We start from the raw sequence: 17,105 nt of genomic DNA, 5'->3' as shown, positions 1-17,105 counted from the left end.
AGCAAATGTTTAGTCAGGCACGTGGAATTAGAGAACAAAATAGATGGATTCCTTCTCTCATGCAATGTACAGTCCATACCTTCAAAGAAAGACAACTAAAGAGGTGATTACATAGTGTTGTAATGGGAGAAGCAGAGTATTATAAACAAACATACAAGAGGGAACCAACCTACTTCAAGAAAGTAAACTTGGACGGAAGGTCTAAGGGATGAGTAGGAGTAATCCAGAGGATAAGGTATATTGCAGATGAGGCCAGAGGGAAAGAAGGCAAGAGTCTTTAAAGCAGAGGAAATACATGTGCAAAGGTCTGGAGCCTGGAATCCAAAGAGAGCAGTGTGTTCAATTAACTGAAGCTCAATACACTTTCACTGTAGATCAATGTGGGGTAAGAGTGAGGGACATGTCAGAGTGGGGGTTGGGTGGGTAGGTTTCAGCAAGAAATGAAGCCTGAGAGAACGTGGAAAGGTCCAGATCATAAGTTGCCTCATAATTCTTTTAATTTTAGACATTTTCCTTACAGCAGTATTAAGCAAGGAATAACATTCTCAAATTTGTCTTACTTTATAAGATCACGTGGTTAGAGAATGGGTTGGAGAGGCACCAGACTGGAGGCAGAAAGTCCAATTAGGAAGGACCAGGATAGCTGCAGTTGGAGGGCAAGGTGGAGAATAATGACTAAATTTGGGGGATTTGGGGATCCCTGGGTGGCTCAGCGGTTTAGCACCACCTTCAGCCCTTCAGATCTGGAGACCCGGGACTGAGTCCCACATCAGGCTCCCTGCATGGAGCCTGCTTCTCCCTCTGTGTCTCTGCATCTCTCTCTCTCTCCCTGTGTCTCTCATGAATAAATAAATAAAATCTTTAAAAAAAAAAAATGGGGGTATTTATAGACTAGAATCAAAAGAGAAACAAGTCGGAAGGTTTAGTTGTGGAACCCAGAACCTGATGTGCCTCGAAGGCATTGGGGGCAGACATGATGGATAAATGCTAGCTCCTTCAAGACCCCTTGTGCTAGCTGTGGCCATGTAACATAGTTCAGGCCAATGAGTCTGACTGGTCCCACCTCTTCTTCCTTCACTGCCTTGAATAGGAGGTTGTAGCAGCCCTCTCCTAACTAGGAGGGAAAGGCCAGATGAATTGTTGAGATGACAATCCTAACCAGCTGCCATCTAGCTTTGGAATGCATAGATAAATTTCCCATTTATTGGTTCGGTTTTAATTAGCTGCAGCTGAAAAATACCTAATATGCATGCAATTGGAGATTTCCAGGACAGTAGGATATATATGGGTCTGGAGTAGAACTGGCTTGAAGACTGGGGAACTTTAGGAATCATCAGCATATAGATGAAACTAAATTCAAAGAAGTGGAGTAGTCCAGGGAGCGCAGAGGGCCAAAGTCAGAGCCCTTATAAACACCAATACATATTTAAAAGTAGGGCAGGAAAATAAGAGATTGGGATGGAGTGGCCAAAGATCTAGGAAGAAGAATATTGAGAAGCTGGTGTCACAGAAGCTAAGGAAGGAGAAGTTTCAAAAGAGAAGCCAATACCTACAAGGGTGCACATCTCAAGTACACAGTGTCCGCTGAGAACTCCTCCCTGGCCCCCGAGACTCCTCCTATGTGTTCCTGTACCTTTGTAATGTCCCATTATAGCACTCTTCCAGCTCTTTCTCCCCTGCCCGCCACCACAAGGTGGTGTCTTCACTTGAGACAGCAGGGGTCTTGCTCATATTTGCATCCCCAGTGCCTAGCCTCGCACAGTACCTGGTACACACAGGCTCTGGGCAGATCAGGGGCCGACCACCGTCATAGCTTAGGGAGGAGGGATCCCAGAAAGAAAAACGCTATACAAATAGGATGAAACAATAAGATTACTGGGATGTTTAAAAGGTGGTTCAGAGGGAGGAACTTCAGAGGAGATGGTGGTAGGTCGTAGCTCTGGGGATAAAAGGGTCGGAAGGATACGTGGCGCAGACACAGGAGAGGAGTACAGGTCCTCAGGACGAAGCGCGAGTCTCTGCTCCTCGGGGGCAAGGGCCCGTGGTGCTCTTCCTTGCTTTACCGGTCTCTTCCTCTAGACTAAGTTCCCCGAGACAGGGGTCGTGTTGTCGGTGTTCGGCACACAGTGGGTGCTCAATAAATGCTGAATGAACATGTATCTCCGTATCCCGAGCGCCCATCACAATGCCCAGCACCCAAGGGTGCCCGATAAAGGGCTAACGGGTGAAAGGTTAAATAGACGGGCCTGGGTGCAGGTCGGGCTGGAAGACGACGGAGTCGCGACAGGTACGGAGGGCTCGCCAGCCTCTCCGCCCTTCGCCTAGCATGCATCCTTCCACGTGCCCCGTCCGCCCGGTACTCGCACGACAACGTCGCACGCCTCCCCGGGAACCCCGGCGACTACTCACTCCCCCCCACCCCGACCTCAAGCCTCAAGTCAGCCCCCAACCACTCACCAGCCGCCCGGCATTCCGGCTCCACGTCCCGAGCACACGCACTGCAGCCATCTTACCCGGAAATGACAAGCGCGCGGACCACCAACCGGGAGCCGGGGAACGCGCCGCCCCCCGAGCGGCCAATGGCGAGGGCAGGAACGAGCCTCCCCCCTCGACAGCCAATCAGGGGGAGGGGCGGGGCCTGAGCCGCCCTGGGGACGGAGCGGCGCGCGCCGAGGTGAAAGAGCGAGCAGGGGCCAGAGGGGCGGGGCCGGAGGGGCGGGGCCGGAGGGGCGGGGCCGGAGGGGCGGGGCCGGAGGGGCGGGGCGGGAGGGGCGGGGCGGGAGGCGGCTCCAAGGTGACTTCGCGAATGAGGTCGGGCAGGACTTGCTTACCGCCCAGCCTCTTCGTTCTCCTTCGGGAAGGGGAAACGGACACTGTTAAGGACACTGTTAAGGGAACACAAAGGAAGGGCCCCTACCTGGAGAGTGATGGTGAAGACCTGAGGGATGACTGGGAAAATATCCCCTTTCTGCTGTTCGGTAACCGCCTTGGTCACAGAAAACGCGACATTTCTCTGCTTTGTAGCAAGGCTGTGCACCAAGTGAGTTACAAGTCTGCGCTGGAGTTTTGCGCCGCCTGCAGCCCAGGGCGTGACCCTGGAGACCCTGGATCGAGTCCCACGTCGGGCTCCCTGCATGGGGCCTGCTTCTCCCTCTGCCTGTGTCTCTGCCTGTCTCTGTGTATCTCTCGTGAATAAATTTAAAAAAAAAAAAAAGTCTGCGCTGGAATACCACCCAATGGCGGGTATTTCTTACTCCCATTGAGTTTCTTGGTGACCAAAATTGCCTTTTCAAAAAAATTTTTTTTCACAGAAGATAAAGAAGGTTACCTAATGTCTGAAATAAGGATTCCAACATTATCTTCCTTAGAGAATGTTGTCAGATGCAGCTGCCCACAGATACAATATGTGTTACAGATCTATACCCTTGATTGGTATATCTTGACTTGGCTGTTGCAGAATGTCAAATTGAGGTCAAGCTGATAAGGGGGAATAAAAGATCAGAGCTTTAATAGTTAATCTTTCTCAGAGCAACCAGGACACCAAATTTCTAGAAACTTCCAGGATGACATTTGCCTGGGTCTTGCCTTCTATATGGGAATTAAAATCTCAACAGATGTCTAAAGAATTAGGGATCCTTGGGTGGCTCAGTGGTTTAGCCCCGAGTTTGGCCTAGGGCCTGATTCTGGAGACCCGGAATCGAGTCCCACATCAGGGTCCCTGCATGGAGCCTGCTTCTTTCTCCCTCTGCCTCTCTCTCTCTGTGTGTCTCTCATGAATAAATAAATAATTCTTAAAAAAATCAGCCTTTATTCTTTTTTAATAGTATTATTATTTTTTTCATTTAAAGATTTTATTTATTTATTTCAGAGAGGGAGTGAGCCCAAGCAGGGGAAAGGGCAGAGGGAGAGGGGAAAGCAGGCTCCCCCCGGAGCAGGGAGTGCAGTGCAGGAGCTCAGTCCCCAGGACCCGGGAGGCCAAGGCGGGCTCTTAACTGACTTAGCCACTCAGGCGCCCCACCCCCAATAGTGATATTCAATGAAAACAACTTCTTTTGAAGTACTGGTTTCATTGCATTCCCTAGATTCTGATAAGTAGAGCTTTCATTTTGGGTACTTAAACAATTTTCTATTAGCATTTCTTCTTTTACCTATGGTTTATTTACAGGTGTTTGTAAATTTCCAAATACATATGTTTTAAAAAAAAAAAAAAAACAAATACATATGTTTTCTGCTTGTTTTGCTTCTCTTTTTTGGAATGAATTTCTAACAAAATTGCATTTCTTTTAAAAGATTTTATTTATTTATTCATCAGAGACACAGAGAGAGAGGCAGAGACACAGGCAGAGGGAGAAGCAGGCTCCATGCAGGGAGCCCGATGTCGGGCTCTCTCCCAGGTCCCCAGGACCACACCCCGGCTGAAGGCGGAGCTAAACCGCTGAGCCACCCGGGCTGCCCCAAAATTGCATTTTGGTTAGAGAATGCCACCTATATGATACATATTCTTTGGACATTGTTTAGATTTGCTTTATAACTTAGTCATTTTTTATAAATGTTTCATGAGTCCTTTAAGAAAATATGTAATCTATAACAACTGGTTGGAGAATATCTATATATGGAAATAATATGTACATAATATATCATTGCCATTAAATCAAGCTTATTTGTTGTTTTGTGCAAATCATCCTATCGGGCAGCATGGGTGGCTCAGTGGTTTAGTGCCTGCCTGCAGCCCAGGGCTGATCTTGGAGACCTGGGATGGAATCCCATGTGGGGCTCCCTGTGTGGAGCCTGCTTATCCCTCTGCCTGTGTCTCTGCCTGTCTCTCATGAATAAGTAAGTAAGCACAATTTTTAAAAAATCATCCTTATCTTAACTAAATTTTCTCCTGCTGAATCTAGGGCATACAAAGTTTTGAATACTTAGATTTTCCTGGTGAATTCAACTTTCTATAGTGACTGTCTGTTTTTGACAATGATAATGCTTTTTGTATTAAAGTATAATTTATCATTGAGATACCTATATCAGCTTTCTTTTGAAAGTTGGTGTTTATTTGGTGCCTCTTTTCCATCTTTTTATTTTCAGCTTCTCATGATCTTTCATATTTTAAGAGCAGCTCTTGTAAATAGAATATTCTTTAAAAGAACCAATCTCTGGCTTTCAACCAGAAAATTACTTTATAGTTTCACTTTTATTAGTTGTATTTTTGAGCTTATCTCTACTTTCTTGCTTTAGTGTGTTCTTTATCCTGCTTTTTTATGCCAACCCAATTTTTCTTTTTTAAAAATTGAAGTGTATTTTCCCCTTAGTTCATTTTCCCTTTCAGCTGGTTTAGAAGTTATACACAATTGTTACTTTATTGGTTACTCTTTTTTTTTTTAATTTTTTTTTATTGGTTACTCTTGAGATTTTAGCTTGCATGCTTATCTTTTTTTTTTAAAGATTTTATTTATTTATTTGAGAGAGAGCACTGGAGTGCATGAGGGGGAGAATGGGAGAAGGACAGAGGGAGAGGGACAAGCAAACTCCTCACCAAGCAGGCAGGGAGCCAGTCCCAGGACCCTGAGATCATGACTTGAACCTAAGGCAAGATGCTTAATTGACTGAGGCACCCAGGCACCCCACTTGCATACTTATTTTAAAGTCTTAAATCAATTTATGTTTTAACCCTATGCCCAAAGGAGACCTGAGAATTCTTTAACTTTAGTCATCCACCTCTTGACTTACACTCTTTTGTTGTCTAGTGTTATTTTACAAAATGCTATTTTAGATAAACTGACATGTTTACAATTTATTTGTTTCTTTTTTCTTCTTACATATTAGACTTTCCCTCTGAGGTAATTTTTCTTTCTGAAGTACATCCTCTACAAAGTATCTTTTAAAAAAAAAAAAAAGATTTTTTATATTTATTCATCCAGGATCACACCCTGGGCTGAAGGTGGCTCTAAACCACTGAGCCACTGGACTGCCCCTCTACAAAGTATCTTAAACTCAGTTTCTGTGTATCTTTATTTAATTCTCATTTTTTAAAGATAATTTTGCTGGGGACCCAATTCTGTATTGATGGTTATTTTCTGTCAGCATTCTGAATCTATGAATCTTTTTTTTTCTAAGATTTTATTTATTTATTTGGCAGAGAGAGGAGAGCACAAGCAGGGGGAGTGGCAGGCAGAGGGAGAGGGAGAAGCAGGCTTCCCACCAAACAGGGAACTGGATGCGTGACTCCATCCTGGAACTCTGCAATCACCAGCTAGGTGGAAGGCACATCCTCAACCAATGAGCCACTCAGGACCCCCCTTTTTAAAAAAGAAAAAGATTTTACTTCTTTATCCATGAGAGACACACAGAAAGAGGTAGAGACTTAGGCAGAGGGATCCCTGGGTGGCGCAGCGGTTTGGCGCCTGCCTTTGGCCCAGGGCACGATCCTGGAGACCCGGGATCGAATCCCACGTCAGGATCCCGGTGCATGGAGCCTGCTTCTCCCTCTGCCTGTGTCTCTGCCTCTCTCTCTCTCTCTGTGACTATCATAAATAAATAAATAAATAAATAAATAAATAAATAAAAAGAGACTTAGGCAGAGGGAGAAGCAGGCTCCCTGTGGGGAGGGAGTCAGGACCCTGGGATCAGGCCCTGAGCCAAAGGCAGACAGACGCTCAACCACTGAGCCACCCAGGTGCCCCTGTTGTCCTTTTTTAAAATGTAAGTTCTATGCCCAACATGGGGCTTGAACTCATGACCCTGAGATCAAGAGTCCCGTGCTCTACCCATTGAGCCAGCCAGGCATCCCAACCCATTGTCTTTTCTTTTTTTTTCTTTCTTTTTTTTTTTTATTTATGATAGTCACAGAGAGAGAGAGAGGCAGAGACATAGGCAGAGGGAGAAGCAGGCTCCATGCACCGGGAGCCCGATGTGGGATTTGATCCCGGGTCTCCAGGATCGCGCCCTGAGCCAAAGGCAGGCGCTAAACCGCTGAGCCACCCAGGGATCCCCCCATTGTCTTTTCTACTTCCATTGTTCTGTTGAAGAATTTGTTGTCAGCCTAAATGTCTTTTCTTTGTAGATAATTGCAAAGACCTAGCATCTAACCCAACTCTACCACTTATTATGTCACCTTAGCATGTCACTTTGATTCCCTAGGTCTCAATTCCTCCTCATTGGTTAAATGGATACAATAACCCCGACCTCACAGCTTTGTGGTGAACATTAACACAGAAAGTGTCTATGAAAGCATTATATAAGTGCTTATTATTTACTGTTGCATAGCTAGTCTCTCCATTATCTTACCATTTTGCTTACTTCCCCCTCCCACTGGAAGTAGTTAGAATGAGGTGAACTGATCAGAGGCAGGATTTCATAGCAAATTTAGAAATGAAGGCCAAGTTTCCTGAGAAGGTTAAGTTTCTACAATAGGACTAAGATGTCAAACAGAAGTAGAGCTCTACTATTCCATCCCCACTGCTGCTTCCTTCCTTCAAATTCTTATTATCTTTTGGGGTGCTGAGGTGTCTCCGTTGTTAAGCGTCCAACCCTTGATTTGGCTTGGGTCATGATCTCAGGGTTGAGTGATCTATCAGTTGAGACCCCATAACAGGGTTCGCACTCAGCAGGGAGTCTGCTTGGGATTCTCTCACTTCCCCTGCTCATGTGCATGCAAGCACGCACACTCTCAAATCTTAAAAAAAAAATTTTTTTTGGTTATCTCTAGCATAGATTATTGCACCATTTCCATTTTTCTCTTCAGGCTCTTAGCCCTATTTACCCTCCACATATTGTCAAAGCCAACATCCTAAAATGCAAATATGACCACTTTCTTGATTTATTAATCTCGCAGCTCATCCTTCATATTGCAATGTCCCAGATTTGGTTAAATATATAGAGTATGTGTTCCCAGAATGTATCTTGTCACAAAAGTGGTAGAACAGTCTCTTAGTATTAGTTGTGGTAAAACAACCACTTAGGATTAGGAAACAATGGTATTTACATCAGATCATCCAGGTTCATGTCGTGGTCTTCTAGTTATCTGTGTGGATTTGTAGCAAATTGTTTAACATATGCAGCTGTAAAATGGAGGTAAAAATTGTTAAGCACTTCAACAGGTTGTGAATGCATGCAGTGCATGGCACCCAAGTAGATGCTCAATAGATATGGTCTGTTAACTGTTGTGGTTTATCATATGCTATTTCTGTGCCCTTCGACTTAGATTAGTATATGTTAAATATTGTTTGTATTGCTATTCAGGAAAACATTGTAATTGATTACTTCTCAGTGTCTCAAATACCCCTTCAGTAAGTTCATGGTAGAAGCTGCCTTACTCTTCTTTGCTTACCTAGAGGCTTGCATGTTATGCGATACTCAATTATGGTAGCAATTGAGCCGCAAGCAGAATCCAGAAGCCTGCCATGGTCTTAGGTGAATGATGGTGGTCGCATTATCATGAACTCGCCCTCACTTTGGACAAGGTAAAATAACTTTGATTTTTTAAAAAGATTTTATTTATTCATCCATGAGACAGAGACACACAGAGAGAGGCAGAGAAACAGGCAGAGGGAGAAGTAGGCTCCATGCAGGGAGTCCGACGTGGGACTCGATCCCGGGACTCCAGGATCACGCCCTGGGCCGAAGGCAGACGCTCAACCGCTGAACCCCCAAGATGTCCCGGTTTTTGGTTTTTTAGAACATTATATTACTGATTCTGATCTGCCCTTTCCCACCCATCCCCAAATAAATTGTGTTTCACAAGAGAAAAAGAATACTATTAGTTCTACTGCTACTATTACTGTACACACACACACCCTTGTGAGCAATGAGAGGCTCACGGGTACCGAGGGGCAGCCTGCAGAGAAAGCAAGCCCGACCAGAGAGATGGTGGTCGGTTTATTGCAGGATCCAGACCTTTCTTGCATCTGCAGCTCTGGACACGTCAGGATCCTTGAGAAAACAGAAACACACGTTTGCAGAAGCCTGCGAGACAGCTGGAGAATCCACTTAGAGTTGGAACGTAGGGTTTCTCCACGCCGCATGTTTTCCAGCGACAAGTTCCCTTACGTGCCCCGGGGACCCCCCTTCCCCAGGCCGCCCCCCATCTCCCGCGAGCGTCGGATCGGACGCAATTTTCCCGGCACCGCGTCTTTAAGCACAGCTGGGTCCGCCCGCGCACGCGCACGCGCACTGCCGCCGGCCGGGGCGATGCGGGTTCCCAGCGCTGAGCGTCCGGGTTGGTTTCCGCTGCTTCCGGTTTTCCGGGCGCCGGCGCCGCCGCCGAGTTTCCGCCGCATCCGGCGGCCCCCAGCGGGGACGGACGCGTCGGAGCTGTGGGGCCGGGGCGGGCGTCTCTTCCTTCCACTCCGGCCGAGGCTTTGTCGCTGCGGGCCGGGCCCCAGGGCGCCCGCGATGGCGGGGCAGCGGGTGGAGGTGGACGGCGGGATCATGGAGGGGGTGAGTGAGCGGCCCGGTGGCGCTGCAGGACTCTGCTAGGGAGGCGTGCGTCCCTGTCTGACGCTGTCTTCTCCCTCTTCTCGCACCCGCACCCTTGGCAGGGCGGCCAGATCCTGAGGGTGTCTACAGCCCTGAGCTGCCTCCTGGGCCTCCCCTTGAGGGTACAGAAGATCCGAGCCGGCCGCAGCACGCCGGGCCTGAGGTGAATCGGGGCGCTGGGGGTGGGGACGGGGGATGGGGGACGGGGGTGGGGCTCGCTGAAGGCGGGGACCGGCTGCGTGCTTGGGGCCTGCGGTTGGGGTCGCGCTGTGTGGCGGGGGCATTGAGAGCCGGGGTGGTGATGCTTGCAGGATCTCGGCCCCAAGGTTGAGGGATCTGAAGCCGGGCCCAGAGCCCCGGGGGACCTAGCTCCTGCCCGGGCCGTTAGCGGTAGTCGGGGCTGTGCGGCCTTGAAGGCCTCGAGGGGCAAGTTGAGAAAACAGACCTGCGTGTTTTTTTTTTTTTAAAGATTTCATTTATTTATTCATGAGAGACACACAGAGAGAGGCAGAGACACAGGCAGAGGGAGAAGCAGGCTCCATCCAGGGAGCCCGACGTGGGACTCGATCCTGCGTTTCCAGGATCACGCCTTGGGCCAAAGGCGGCGCTAAACCGCTGAGCTACCCGTGCTGCCAAGACCCACGTTTTTTCTAGAGTTTCTCTTAGAGTTCTCTGTCTTCCTGATGAGCTGTCACTTAAAATGTTTTCTCACGTCATTGGGCATTCCAAGTACCTGGAGAGGTTGCGGCAGCGAGTGAGATGGATCCGGGCAAAACGCCGCTTTTTTAACCAGTGTATTCTCTGCCGCTGCGCCTTTTAGAATCATAGCTCAAGAAGGGATCCTGAAAAAAAAAAAAAAAAGAAGGGATACTGAGAGGTGTTATTCTAGCTTTCATTCAGACCTCTAAGATGTTAGGAGTACAGTCAGAATTACCAGTTGTGGACGGGTAAAGACGTTGACACTTGACCTTGTTTCTTCTGTCTGGGAAGCTAGGCGTGTCACTAGCTAAGGTCCAGGTATTTGTGCCTGTTATCAGGGGACCCAGGTTGAAGCCAAACTGATTCCTTTGGACATTGTAATAGATCAGCAATCTCTTTGTCTTTTATTTTATCCACATCCCATTTTGGAGTCATTAAAAGGCAATTATTGATGTTTGTGAACATTAATTATCTTAGTCACAGCAGTTTTTTGCAGCAGTTTCACCAATAGGAAAATCCAGTTCATTAAGGCTGTTTTAGGTACTTCATTAGTTTGCCAGAGCTGCCGTAACAAAATGCCATAGACTGGGTGGCCTAAGCAACAAATTTATTTTCTCATTGTTCTGAAACCTGCAGGTCCAAGATCAAGGTGCTGGCAGGGTTGGTTTCCTCTTAGTGCCATTCGGGAAAATTCTTTCCGGGTTTCTCCTTGGCTTGGAGATGGCCTCTCCCTTGCTGCCACTTCACATGGTCATCCTTCTGTGCATGTGTACCCCTGATGTCTCTGTATGTCCGAATCTCCTCTTTTTGTAAAGACACCACAGAGAATGGATTAGGGCTTACCCTAACTGCTTCTTTTTTTTTTTTTTTAATATTCTATTTTTAAGGAATCTATACTCACCATGGGGATTGAATTTACAACCCCAAGATCATGAGTCCCATGTTCTACTGGTAGAGGCAGCCAGCTGTCCCCTGTCTCTTTTTAACTTAATCACCTCTTTAAAAGCCCTAACTCTAAATACAGTCACATTCTGAGGTACTAGGGGTTAGGGCTTCAACATAAGAATTTTAGAGGAATGCAATCAGCCCGTAACAGGTACATCATTCAATGACATGTAAGTGAGATTGGTAGCATTGGGATAGTTTTTTTCAGTTTTCCTCTTTGCATACTTCTCATTTGCAACAATGCATCATTGTAGGTGTTTTTAGCTAAAGTAAGTGGTTTGGAAAGAACCCTCAAAGTAGTACCTCTAAGCAGGTAGTTGAGGTACATAAAAACCCAAAAGAAGCTCTGATACTGAAGATATAGCACTTGTTGTGGTTGGACCTTGCTCTTTTCTTGCCATTGCAGTTTTATAAATGGGTCATAAAGTAATGGGGATATAGGCAGTCTGAATGCACACGTTTTGATGCAGTATTATGACCTGAAGGCCTCAACATTTATCTGGACTGGAAATGATTCGAGATTTGTGTGATGGGCAACTGGAGGGGGCAGAAATCGGCTCAACGGAAATAATATTTACACCAGAGAAGATTAAAGGTGGAATCCACACAGCAGATACCAAGACAGCAGGGTATGTGTCACTTACGTTCCATGTAAGTATGGGCTTTAGAGTAAGGGTTCGGGTACTGGTACTATCATTACTAGACAAGTGGCTTAACCTCTTTGGGCTTTAGTTTCCTCACTTTTAAAATGGAAATGAAACACTAATCTTTCTGGGATAGAGATTATGTAGTTTTGGGGATCTAATTGCTTATCAATTATAGCTATCTAGAATTTTGTGTATAGTATAGTGCATTTGTTTTTTTTTTTATTATGAAAACAGTATCGGAAAATGATGAAATCTAAACTCTAGTAAGAGTAGGTAGTTTTTGCATTGTATGTAGCATATTTAATTCTTAGCTTGCAGCTGATTATGGGCCATATTCTACTTTTAGTCTAGGTATTTTGTTGTCTTTTAATAGATGATTATGCTATCCTGTTTAGAAATGGTTAGATAAGATCTTGGGGCTTTTCCTCCCTTTGGAAAATGGATATTTAACAATTAAATTGAGACTTTATCCTTTTCCAAGAATTCTTCCTTTTGTTGATAACACATGTGAGTACTTTTTGTGTTTTCTGGGTTATTTGGCTGATTGCTATTGTAAACCATATTGTTTTTACCAAAATCTTATCCATTTACTAGGAAATTTGATAAAATAACCTAGTAATGTAAATCTGGTGCCATTTTGTTTCCGAAACTTTTTAAATAGATTTTGATTATTTTAGTTTATGAAAATGTTGAGTGGGGTGCTGGATTATGAAAATGTTGAGTGGGGTGCTGGATGTCTCAGTTGGTTAAGTGTCTGCCATTCCCTCAGGTCATGGTCCTGGGATCCTGGGATCCAGCCTGCTCAGCAGGGAGTCTGATTCACCTTCTCCCTCTGCCCCTCCCCCCTGCTCTTGCTCTCTTGCTCTCTCTCTCAAATAAATAAAATCTTTTTTTTTTTTTTTAAAGGTAATGTTTAGTGGTAATTGAGACTTGAGTGATGCTATGAGTAGACCTCTGAAAAGGGGCTTGCTACTAGGCCTAAAGTGAGGTTTGCCAAGTGAGAACTTTCGAGGGGATTAAAGCATTTTGAGGTATCTTTGTAGTCAGTACATTATTTGGGGTATTCTTCTGTACTAAAAGGGGGGAAGTTATAATTAACCAACTATCTAAAAATTGAAACAATAGAATTTTGAAGTTACAAGAGAGAAAATAGAAACCATGTATTTCCAATCCTTCCTCCACTTTGTGAATGAGAGAATAAAGACCTAACATCCTGGGTCAAGTGATTTACCTAACATCATGGAGTCAAGGACAGAATTAGATTAGAATGTAGGGTTTATGGCTTCTAATCCACTAGACTGTATGGGAAATGAATTTAAAGTTGCGAATGCAGCTCTATTCAGGAGACTAAGCCAAGCTTTTTCCCAGCAAGAGAACATACCTTACTTATTCACATTCTAACATTTGTATCCTTAACTATGATTATAGTACCATGTGTTTTCTTAGATGTCTACCTTTGTTTTTGCAATTTCTTACTCTACTAAAATTAAGATTTTCTTTTTTTTTTTTTTAAGATTTAATTTCTTTATTTGACAGAAAGAGAGAGCACAAACAGGGAAGTGGCAGGCAGAGGGAGGGAGAGGCAGACTCCCCTCTGAGCACAGAGCACAACATGGGGCTCGATCCCAGAACCCTGGGATCATGACCTGAGCTGAAGGCAGACTGACTGAGCCACCCAGGCACCCCTCTTTTCTTTTTTTTTTTTAAGTTTGTTTGTTTATTTATTTAATTTATGAGAGATCCAGAGAGAGCATACAAGTGAGCAGTGGGGAGGGGCAGGGGGAGAGGGAGAGGCAGGCTCCCCAGTGAGCAGGGAGCCCAACTCAGGGCTCCATCCCAGGACCCTGGGATCATGATCTGAGCCAAAGGTAGATGCTTAACCAGTTGAACCATCCAGGTGCCCCTAAGGTCTTTTTTACTGTTCTTACAGTCTGATTTTATTTGGGGCAGTGGGAGAACACTTTAAATGTTGGGTTCCTCAGAGGAAATAAACACTGAGTTTAGTAGTTTTTACCTTATGGTTTACTGTAAACTGAACATTTCCGAGTTTTTTCACTTGCTCCTCACTTGCTTGATTCCTTAAGAACAGGGATTATATTGTATATGTTTTCTCTTATACTACCTAACACTTTATGCAGTCTGTAAATGTTTAGTAAATTAATGAAATGCATTATCAGTGATAGACTGTTTATTTCAACACATATACATTGCTACCATGAGAATGTTAATTGAAGGTCTCTCTTGGTATTATAGGCTATGTCAAATCTATATTACAATCTGTATATGAATGCAACAGCTTACTTAGAAAATCTGACCAAGTGTTTCATTTTATAAAATACTTCATATTCTAGAATTATTTCTCATAGTTTCTCACATTATTTTACTCCAATGACCAAACAGAGATAAGTTACAGATTATTTCCAAGTAAAATATTCAGCTATCAGTCTGTAAAATACTATTTTATCAGATTATAAACTCCATGATAGTAAGCACTGTATCTTAACTTGATACAATGCCTTGAACAATGCCTGTGCCTGGTAAAGATTCAGATGTAATTATTTAAGTATTTCTAAACTTTGACTTCTGTGTATATAACTATCTGTTATTGTACAAAAAGTTAATACAATTTAATTGATTCTATTTTCTATGCTATATTGTTAGACTTTGACAGTATTAAATACATTTTCATAAATTGCACTCTCAGAAATCCTTTTATAAAAACTTAAGAATAATTTTATTTTTTAAAAATTCTTTTTTTTACTTCTTTGTGAGTTAAAGATCACAGAACTAATGTATTGAATTCAAACTTAGATTTGCTGATCATTTAAGGCTAGTTCCTTCTATTATGGAAATTCTGTCTTTAAGATTCTGGATTTTCTTAGTTAGGTGGGGTGGTTTTTTTTTTTTTTTTTTTTTTCTTAAAGTAAGCACTTCTTCCAGTGTGGGGCTCAACCTCATGACCCCCAGATCAAGAGTTGCATGCTCTACTAACAGAGCTAGTCAGGTGTGGTCCCCCTTTTTAATGGGGTGTTTTTAAACTTTAGACTTGAGGATATATACCTGTTTTCCCAGTTGTCTATGCCTCAGCTGATGGTGATGTGTAGTAATACCATGTTCTTGAGACTTTAAAAAGAAAATGCAGCTAACCCTGTTTTGCCTTCTCTTTAGGAGTGTGTGCCTCTTGATGCAGGTCTCAATGCCCTGTGTTCTCTTTGCTGCTTCTCCATCAGAACTACGTTTAAAAGGTGGAACGAATGCTGAAATGGCACCACAAATTGATTACACAGCCATGGTAAGGCCTTTTGCTGTTGTTGATGAACTAAGATGACCTCATATATTCTTCTGAATCTCCATTCTCTAATATACTCTGAGTTGTTTGTGTACATACCTGTTTATTTCTTTGTGGTGTCTAGTTCTGTTGTGGGAGAGGGTAAGGGATTGTGTTTACTTTTAGATTTTGTGTTGTATTTTGAACAGTGTTCATAGTGAATTATTTTAAAACCTCAAGTATAATTTTTACAGAAATTATATTACTTCCATAAATCAGTAATTTATAAATATCAGAATTATGATTTGGAAGAAAAAATTAGAGAATTAAACATTGTGTTTGATAAGAGTTGGTGAGGATGTTGAGAAATTGGAACCCTTGCATACTGTTAGTAGAAATGCAAAATGGTGCAGCCACTAAGGAAGACTGAAGATTCCTCAAAAACTTAAAAATAAAACTACCATATAATCCAGAAATCCTCTTTTGAGTATTTACCCAAAAGGATTGAAATCAAGGTCTTGAAGAGATATTAGCATTCCCATGTTCATTGCAGTACTATTCATAATAGTCAAGGTGGGAAAACAATCTAAATGTCTGTTGATGAATGGATAAAGAAAATGGAGCATATACATACAGTGGAATACTATTCAGCCTTAAAAAAGACATTGTAGGGTGCCAGAGTGGCTCTGTTTAAGCGTCTGCGTTAGACTCAGGTCGTGATCCTGGGGTCCTGCTTCTCCCTCTGCCTCTCTATGTCATAAATAAATACATACATACATCATACATACATACATAAATACATACTTAAAAAAAAGACATTCTAGAATATTTGACAATATGAATGAACCTTGAGGACATTATGCTAAGTGAAATAACCAGTCACATGAAGACAAGTACTAGTTTAATTCCACTTTTATGAAATATTTAAAGTAATCAAATCCATAGACTCAAAGAGTAGGATGGGGTAGAGGGAAGGGGGAATAAAGAGTTATTAATCAACAGGCATAAAATTTCAGTTAGGCAAGATGAGTAAGCTGTAGAGGTCTGTACAACATTTACATATAGTCAACAGTATATTATGCACTTAAAATTTTGTTAAAAAAGTAGAGCTCATGTTAAGTGTTCTTTTTTTTTAAAGATTTTATTTATTTATTCATGAGCAACACAGAGAGAGAGGGAGAGGCAGAAACACAGGCAGAGGGAGAAGCAGGCCCCTTGCAGGGAGCCCGATGTGGGACTCGATCCCAGGTCTCCAGGATCACGCCCTGGGGCTGTAGGCAGCGCTAAATTGCTGCGCCACTGGGGCTGCCCAAGTGTTCTTTTCTCAACAAAGATAAAATTTAAAAAATTTAAGTACCATATTTTGACTGTAAATTTTGAAAATGATTAAGTGTGCTTATACAGTTAGTAGGAGAGAAAAATGGTGTCTTTTTTTTTCCTCCAAGTTTTTTATGGTTTAATTATAGCAAAATTCATCTTTTTAGTGTACAGTCCCATGATTTTTGACACATAGTTGCAAGCCAGCCACCACCATCAAGATACAGAATTACTGTAAAAAAATTCCCTTGTACTCTATGTAGTCAGTCCCATGCCCTGGCCCTCGGCAACTACTGCTCTGTCTTGTATAATAGTTCTTGCCTTTTTTCTCTGAATGCCACATAAAGGAATAATATTGTATGCAGCTTTCTGTGTCTTTTATTTTTTTCCATTTACCATAATATGTTTGAGATTCATCTCTGTGACTTGTTTTAGCAATAAAAGCTAAGTAGTATTCTATTATATGGACATCCCAGTATGTTAAGCCATTCATCTGTTTGAAGGACATTTGGGCTGTTTCCAGTTTTTGGCAATATGGAAATGTCACTATTAACATTTATTTACAGGTTTTTTACGTGAACATAAGTTTTCATTTCTTTTGGATAAGTTCAAGGAGAGGGATTGCTGGTAATAGTAAGTATATATCTAACATTATGGCATACTGCCAGATTGTTTTGGTATCCAATGTGGCTGCATTGTTTTGCATTTTCACCAGCTCTGTATATAGTTTTAGCTATTCTGTATCTCTCCAGCACTTG

General features: G+C 43.2%; 2 protein-coding genes across 5 annotated transcripts in view; one reads left to right on the top strand and one right to left on the bottom strand.

The window, feature by feature from the left end:
- DBT (dihydrolipoamide branched chain transacylase E2) overlaps window positions 1–2,593 on the bottom strand; it is a 55,291-nt gene extending 52,698 nt beyond the window's left edge. For both annotated transcript variants that reach the window (XM_072754515.1, XM_025996560.2), the window contains exon 1: window positions 2,458–2,593. In XM_072754515.1, coding sequence (XP_072610616.1) covers window positions 2,458–2,508 — 51 coding nt within the window. In that variant the 5' untranslated portion in view covers window positions 2,509–2,593. The remainder of the gene's footprint in view (window positions 1–2,457) is intronic.
- A 6,607-nt stretch (window positions 2,594–9,200) lies between these two features.
- The window catches only part of RTCA (RNA 3'-terminal phosphate cyclase), a 28,612-nt gene continuing 20,707 nt past the window's right edge, over window positions 9,201–17,105 (top strand). The window contains exons 1-4 of one of the 3 annotated variants that reach the window (XM_025996566.2): window positions 9,201–9,432; window positions 9,534–9,634; window positions 11,601–11,744; window positions 14,931–15,054. In XM_025996566.2, coding sequence (XP_025852351.2) covers window positions 9,388–9,432; window positions 9,534–9,634; window positions 11,601–11,744; window positions 14,931–15,054 — 414 coding nt within the window. In that variant the 5' untranslated portion in view covers window positions 9,201–9,387. Of the gene's footprint in view, window positions 9,433–9,533; window positions 9,635–11,585; window positions 11,745–14,930; window positions 15,055–17,105 lie in introns of those variants that run through there. The other 2 variants (XM_025996567.2, XM_025996568.2) reach the window with 2 other exon arrangements.

The sequence above is a fragment of the Vulpes vulpes genome, chromosome 3 (assembly GCF_048418805.1).
Source record: "Vulpes vulpes isolate BD-2025 chromosome 3, VulVul3, whole genome shotgun sequence".
Classification (NCBI taxonomy): Eukaryota; Metazoa; Chordata; class Mammalia; order Carnivora; family Canidae; genus Vulpes; species Vulpes vulpes.
This window is presented reverse-complemented; position numbering and strand designations above follow the sequence as displayed.